This window comes from Chaetura pelagica, unplaced genomic scaffold (assembly GCF_000747805.2).
Source record: "Chaetura pelagica isolate M959 unplaced genomic scaffold, ChaPel_1.0 scaffold343, whole genome shotgun sequence".
Classification (NCBI taxonomy): Eukaryota; Metazoa; Chordata; class Aves; order Apodiformes; family Apodidae; genus Chaetura; species Chaetura pelagica.
Genome location: NW_009952873.1, coordinates 2,347,257 through 2,354,965, shown reverse-complemented (window position 1 = coordinate 2,354,965; position 7,709 = coordinate 2,347,257). Strand labels below are relative to the sequence as shown.

The window sequence follows — 7,709 nt, the reverse complement described above, 5'->3', positions numbered from 1 at the left end:
AAGAGCGGGGACCCCCCGCATCCCACCGGCCAGTCCCCTTGCTGATGGTTGGCACGTGGAGGATGGGGCCCTGGGCCGTCCTGTGGATAATGCTCTGGCTCTTCTGCCTCCTGCCCTCTGCCAGGGCCCAGACGAAGATCCCGCTGGAGACGTAAGTGTTTCCCTCTCTCTGGTGTGGGGCATTTCTGCCGTGGATTGGGCAGTTGAGGGGGCACGGGCAGGTGGGTGGGAGTGCCTCCTCTGCAGCGGCAGGGAGTGCAGGCTCCATCGCTGCAGGGGGACGACGTTTCCCAACAGTGGTGGCTGTGGCTCCTGGGAGAGGAGCCACAAATTCAGTTCCCAGGTCTGGTGCAGAGGCAATGCCTCATTTTCCCTGTTTCTCAAGGAGGGCAATGATACTCATCTGCTTTAGTTAAGCACTTTGAAATCTATTCATGCTCTCCTTAAGGTACCGGGTAGCAGAAGGCAAAATCAGTTTAAAGGCATATTCGTAAAACACCCACCACTGGTGGAACTTGTGGAGATTCAGCCACAGAGGCAGACATCATCAGCCCCAGTTTGGTAGCTCCCCAGTTTAGCAGAACAGTTCTAGCAGATGCTGCTGGATTGCAGCCTTCCAGGGACACCCTGGGGACACACCGCACTGGTCAGGACCTGACAGGGGCTTGAGGGAAGACATATCTCTTCAACATACACAAGATCCAGAGGGTGCAGGGCAAGGCTTGCAGCTTGGAAGCTGGTCTGGTACACTGATGGCTGAAAAAAGCCTTCGTAAGCACATACACAGTCTGAGTAATACATGCACACATGTTTATTCATGTGTGTGGATGTCAGGGGACGTTAGTAGTGGGAGCCTAAATAGAAGAAAAGATGCCACAGCACCTTTTGTTGTTTATTCCTGCTCCATTTTACTACCAAGGCTGTAACAGCCTTTCCCAAAGCTCTGGAGCATACAAGTGATAAGCTGAACTGCAACATAAAGTATGAACAGCCATGTTTTGTGCACATACTGCATTTGGCTTGGGGTGCTAGTGCACATGCAGGGAATTTTTTATGCACTTTTCTAGATACGGGTGCGCGGGGCACCCCTGCCCACGTGTGTTGGTGGGTGTGAGCAGCTCCTCCGGCACAGTTGCTGCTGAAAAGCTCCCCACCAGCACTGCAGCCCCCCTGGCAACTTGCCAGGAGGCTAACAGCCCTCAGTAAACCCAGTTTATAAAAACCTCACCTTGTTAAGCTGATTTAAGCAAGTTAAATCCCTTAAGGATTAAAAATGTCAGCACCATGGTTGGTAAAAGTTGTTGTGGGGTAGCTTGGCTGGAGCTGGAGTAGGTCTGTCTGCACAGGACAGAAGTTTGGTCTGGAGAGGAGACCACACTGCCCTCAGGTTTCAGGAGGATATACAGCCACTAAAACAACCAAAGTCAGCTCAAGCCCTTTCCTGAGATTGAGAAAACGTTTTGTATTCAACAAGTGCAAATAAGACCCATGCAGATGTGCTCACTAATACAGACAACTGATATCTGAGAGGGTAGTGATCAATGGATCAGGGTCGAGTTGGAGGCCAGTAAGCAGCAGTGTCCCCCAGGGATCAATACTTAGTCCAGTCATGTTCAATGTGTTCATCAATGATCTGGACCAGAGGACAGAGTGTATCCTCAGCAAGTTCACTGATGGTACAAAACTGAGAGGGGTGGCTGACACTCCAGAGGGTTGTGCTGCCATTCAATGTAACCTGGACAGGCTGGAGAGCTGGGCAGAGAAGAATCTCATGAAGTTCAATAAGAGCGAGTTTAGGGTCCTGCATCTGCAAAGAAAGCACCCCAAGCACCAGTGTAGGTTAGGGGTGGATCAGCGGGAAAGCAGTTCCAAGGAGAAGGCTCTTGGACTCCTGATAGCCGGTAAATTATCCATGAGCCAGCAGTGTGTCCTTGCTGCCAATGGCATCGAAGGCTGCATAAAGAGTGTGGCCAGTAGGGCAAGGGAGGTCATTCTCCCCCTCTACTCTGCCCTGGTGAGGCCACAGCTGGAATACTGCTTCCAGTTCTGGGCTCCACAGTTCAAGAGAGACAGGGAACCACTGGAGGGAGTCCAGAGAAGGGTGATGAGGATGACTGGGGGATTGGAACATCTCTCTTATGAGGAGAGGCTGAGAGCTGGGACTCTTTAGCCTGGAGAAGAGAAAGCTGAGGGGAGACATTATCAATGTGTATAAGTATCTAAAGGGTGGGTGCAAGGAGAGGGAGACAGGCTCTTCTCAGTAGTTCCCAGTGTCAGAATGAGGGGCAATGGGTACAAGTTGGAACACAGGAAGTTCCATTTAAATATGAGGAAAAAATTATTTACATTGAGGGTGACAGAGCACTGGAACAGGCTGCCCAGGGAGGCTGCGGAGTCTCCTTTTCTGGAGATACTAAAAACCTGACTTGGTACAGTCCTGTGTAAAGCGCTCTAGGTTATCCTACTTCAGTGGAGGAGTTGGACTAGATGATCTCTAGAGGTCCCTTCCAACTCCAGCAATTCTGTCATTCTGTGATTACCAAGCATTGAGCTGACTTTATCGGGGAAGGTCTCAAGAAATTTTGCCACTGCCTTTATTCTTGGCTGCACTATAAAGCCATTCCTCAGCAAAGTGTCTCTGTTTGGCTTTCACAGAAAGGACACAGAGGCTATGCAGAAAAAATAATTAAATCTCTGACAATTTCAAACATTGTAAAATAAAAATCAACTTTTGTGCCCAGGGTAAATACTGCATGGAAGTACCTTTAGGCCTTGAAATCTGTGGCATTAAGAAGACAGCCTGTCCTTTCTGCTGTTTCCACCACAGAATACAAGGGCAGGGATTACAGGCAGGCAATCTCTGACCAAATCCTTTTCTGATGTCTTTGGTTATAATGTGATAGCCTTTTACTACTGAGAAAAGAGTTACGTCACTTTGCACAATTTGGAACTTTTTCATGTACAAGAATAAAGAATAAACAATAGGAAAAGAGCTTTTCTCCCCTGGTACCAAAACCAGACCAACAGCTGAATTAATCCCCAGTGTTTCAAATCCACTCATGAATTTAACTAAAACACAAAAGTTGCCCTTTTCCAATGAAATTTCAGTAGAACACAACAGTGGCCAGAGGACCAGAGGGAGTAAATCAGCAGAAATGAGCTGGCTCCATGGATTATACACAGACATTTTGGGGACAAAAAACCAGAGGCTTTTAAACCCCAGCTGGGTTCAATCAAAGTTAAGTGTCACAAGGCTAAGCCGGCCTGTGCTGCTCTCCAAGTCATGCTCCGTTCATCACCAACTTGTTCACATCTTTGCAAAGCTCACTGAGCTTTAACCCCAGTGGTGCAAAAATTTGCTCAGTCAACATTACCAGCAATGCTTTTGGGGTGCATGGTCAGTACAGAAACCACTTTCTCTGTTCTTCTGGGCCTGCTCATAAGCTGGCCCATGGCATGGGCAGGATGCTTGCAGCTGTGTGGATGGTGAGAATTTGGAGCTGTCTCCTCAGTCTTTTCTTCCTGGCATTCCAGAAACAACAGGAAATTTTGGTGGGGGAGGTGAAGATCAACCTGGTATGGCCTCTCACAGAGCCAGCAACCTTAGATTAAATTTCTCTGCAAACTGAGAATTTTAGACTGACCTTTTCTCTCACTTGTTTATGAAAAAAATAAAGACACCAATTTAAATTCAGCAGGCTGCCCATAATTTCCCAGTACTCTAAGGTCACTACTTTCCCTAGCAAATAATTGTCTTTTAAATATGTAAATGCTAGTGGATTTCTGCCTCTGTACTTGCCTCCTTTTCAACTTCCATGAAATGCCACCATATATTTTTAAATACTCACTCTTCAGTCCTGTCATACAGGGCTTCATGACCTTTGTGCCCTCTCATTCCTCCGTGCCACCTAACTTTCCAGCCAGCTCTTTTATTCTAGGCTTGCTAACATAACTCTGATATAGGGCAGTAAATCCTGGCTTCCTGGAAAATACCATGTTCTTTTTTCTTCAAGAAGGAAATGAAATTAAGAGATAAAAGTTTTGACTTTCAAGATCAGATGCAGAACATAATGTCAACAACAACAAAAGGAAAGAAAAAAAAAAAGCAAAAAAAAAAAAAGCCATGTTGTTACTGACTTCAGCTGGTGCTGGAATCACTGAGTGGTTAGAAATTAATGCCTCTGCCAGTTAAGGAGTGATTAAAAGGGGCACCCAGTCTCATTATACTCCTTTCATAGGCAGTGGAGAGAGGTACAGTTCTGAGCAGAAGCCTTATGTGTGCTCCTTATGTTGTCCCCTATAGCTGCCTCTCTGTCTGCAAGAAGGGAGCCTAAACAGGCTTTCCTAGGCTAAAGTTAGCTGTTGTGATTATTCCACCATTGCTGCATTGGCTTTACTCCAGAGCTCATATCTATGTTGGCGTATTATTCTGCCCTGAAAGTCGTGCAATGCACTGGGAAATCAGGCCCTGAGGTTAAAGTGTACTTAAGACTGGAAGAAATCTGCTGGAAGCCATGGCTAAGTGGTAATAAGGTCTTCTGCACCCCATAAATAAGCAGTGTATTCTGGTAAGTGGAGAAGGCCATTTATTCCATTAAATAAATCTCTCCTAAGTGAATCCTTGTTGAAGGAGCTGCATGTAGGTGGAACTGCCTAATGTGAATCATGTAACAGATTTCTGATTAAGTGCTCTGTCGATTACGAGAGCCATCTATTTTGATTTGGATGGCTCAGTGTTCAGGCTGCTCTTCAACATCCTTATGTTCTCCATGTGGTATTGCTATCATCAGTTATTTACAGGATGGCACAAATGCAAGTGGTGTTTTACAAAGATGAGGTGCATAATCTACTCTGGCATTATCAAGCTGTAGTATCTCCACTGAGAGCAGAAAATTCTTCTGGTTTGTTAGCCTCTGCACCACACAGCTCTGGGAATGGAATCCAAGGGGTAAATCTTGACAACTTCTACCAGGTCTGACACTTATTTATCTTGACATTAGGTGTCTAGCCCTTCACCCCAGGCTCTGTCTGCAATCAGTGAAGAGAAACAGGTGTCTGCAAAGCTATTTATTTCACTTTACTGACTATAGGGAAATCAGATGATATCTAAGACCAAATGTACAACTTTTGCCTAAAGTTAGGTGAGACAAATTCCATTTTGAGTCAAAATGTAGTTCATAAGACCAGCAGATCTCGGTGTTTCTGATTGCTATCTGATGTCCTGGGCAGATTGTCCAAGAGCAACATTTGTCTCCTGCATTGCCACTTCTCTGGATAGCAGGGAAAAAAACATTATCACTATAGTGCCTTAGAAAAATATGAGGGGGGCTCATACTCAAGAAGATGGAGCTTCCCCTGGCTCAAGAAGTATGCAATTCTGCTGAGTTTGAATTATTAACACTCATTTTCCTTTTTTCCTCTGCTTAGGGTGAAGTCTTGGGCAGATGCCTTTGGTGGGGAGCTGTATTCCATCATAACTAAGTATTCAGGCTCTCTCCTGTTGCAGAAGGTAGGCGAAAGCTTGTGAGTGTTCCCTTGGCTTCACATCACCTCCCCATGTAGCCTCCAGGCCTTGCCCCTTGGGTGAAGGAGAGCAAAATGCACAAGTCTCCAGCTGTCTTTCAAAACCAGGCTGGTTCATATCCTACAGCCATGAGAAGAGAATCCACCTAATGCCTTTCCTGCATTTGGCCACTAGCCATGGCCAAACACCACCTAAATTGTCCCATTAAAAAACAACAACAACAACAACTAAACAAAAAACAAAACCCAAGAAAAAAACCCCAAACAACTTTTTAACAGTACTCCTTGTGTTTCCTCCTCTGATCATTTCATGCCCTTCCACAGTGACCCTTTACTCCTCCATTCTTAAGTGTGTTATCAGACCCTCTCCTCCTGCTCATTACTCACTTTCTCATCAACACCACGTTGTCTGCTCCTGCAGCTCTGCACCTGGCACTCGTGTTGACTTCTGCTCCCTCATCTGTCTTCCTCCAGTCACTCAATTCTTTGAATTGTGCCTTTTAAACCCTGCTTTGGACAGTCTCTGAGGCAGGTGCCCTGAAAGCCATGATCTTCCAGGGTGTTCTTCCATCTTCCAGAGCTCTGCCTCCCGCCCCTGCCTGGCATGCCTGGCTCAGCCTCCAAATAACAGGCACTGTGGCACTAAACTCTACCAGCCTTAAATGCTCCAGGGACTTTTGTTAAATGTTCCCACTTGTGGCTCTAGAGAAGCTGCCTCCTTATCTTCCATCACAAAGGTCTATGCTGATAATCACCTCTTCCTAGGATGAATGTGCCATCATGCAACAAAAAAAAATCAGCATGTCCTTCACTCCCTAATCATGAGGCAGCTGCACTGTGGTAACAAAGGAAGCAAAATTTGCCCTTGATATTTATGGTGCTTCTGTGTTGCCTGTTCTTCTATGGTATCCCTGAGTAGTGCCAGAGGCAAAGTGCTGTGCTGCTGCAGCTTCCCTGCACGTGGGTGCTGAAGCTCCATGGGCGGGCAATACAGATTAGGGTTATTTGATAGTTAGATATCTGTGTCTGCTTCTGTAAAGGTATTTGCTGTCCAACAAAAAGCCTGCAGATACCAGCTTTTTCTGCAAGATGCTAAGGGTGTCACCTTATTGTGTGAAGGAATACTGCAGCCATTATGTCTTCTCCTTACTGCTTCAACACAACCAACTTGTGCTGTTTCTGTGGCTACTTTTACTAACAGATTAAGGGGGTACATGTTTCTTAAGGTCCAGAAAACAGTGGGACTAAGCAGAATAGGATGTAGCTTGAAAATAGCAGTGTTACAAAAGTTAACAGGGCGGGGCCAGGGATGGCAGATGTGGCACTGAGGTGGATATCAAGACAGATGTGCTGTGCTGGCCTTCTGGAGACGTTGTGCCAGGTCATTTTATCTCCCTCTGTCCACACTATATGTTTTGACTCTTGGGATCTTGATCTCTTTGAGGTAGGGGTTATATGAGACCTTCAAATGCTGCTATATCACCACTAAAAATTACAGTAATGGCAACTAGATCTTGAGAAAAAATTCACAACTCAATCAGCTTTTTGTGTAATTCACTGAAAGCAAAGAAAACTAAGTTTTGATTAAAAAGAAACCTGAATGTAACCAAATCCAATCTAGCATTCATGTCAAGGGGAGCCAAGGCAAAGCTACATTTTCCTGGTGATCTGACAGCCTTATAAACAATCACATTTGCCTGTCACAGTCCAGGTCCACACAGTTTTGCTCTTGGAGGCACGAAGGTGTCTGGTTTGCTCTTGCACACGTTGGCGCATGGATGCAGCACAGACTGGTTGTGCTTTGCACAGTCTCTGAGCACCACTGGGTGGGACACAGTGTCACCCATTGCTTGAAGGGAAAATGTCCTCCAGTAAGTCAATGTCACCACTTCCAGAAGGGGTACAGATGAGCTTGCCATAACTTTACTTAAGCAGTTTAAACAGTTCAGGTTTGCCTTTCACCTCTCAAGTCCCACTCCTTGAGCTCTTTCATTTTCCCTTATTTCCCAGGCTTAGGGAAATAGGAGAGGACCAACCAGCACACACTTCAGTTCTTCTCTCAGCCTCCTTCTTAAGCAAGCACAAGGCAGGATGCCTTCTCACAAATCAGTGCCTCAAAGCAAGGACCATCCTGGAGGGCTTCCTCTGCATCCCTGATACAGTGCTGTGGAAGGACAGCTTCAGCA

General features: G+C 46.0%; 1 protein-coding gene across 1 annotated transcript in view; it reads left to right on the top strand.

The window, feature by feature from the left end:
* The first annotated feature begins 62 nt into the window (after window positions 1-62).
* Window positions 63-7,709, top strand: part of CACNA2D4 (calcium channel, voltage-dependent, alpha 2/delta subunit 4) — a 136,117-nt gene continuing 128,470 nt past the window's right edge. The window contains exons 1-2 of the mRNA XM_009995223.1: window positions 63-151; window positions 5,428-5,509. Of these exons, the coding sequence (XP_009993525.1) occupies window positions 63-151; window positions 5,428-5,509 (171 nt within the window). The remainder of the gene's footprint in view (window positions 152-5,427; window positions 5,510-7,709) is intronic.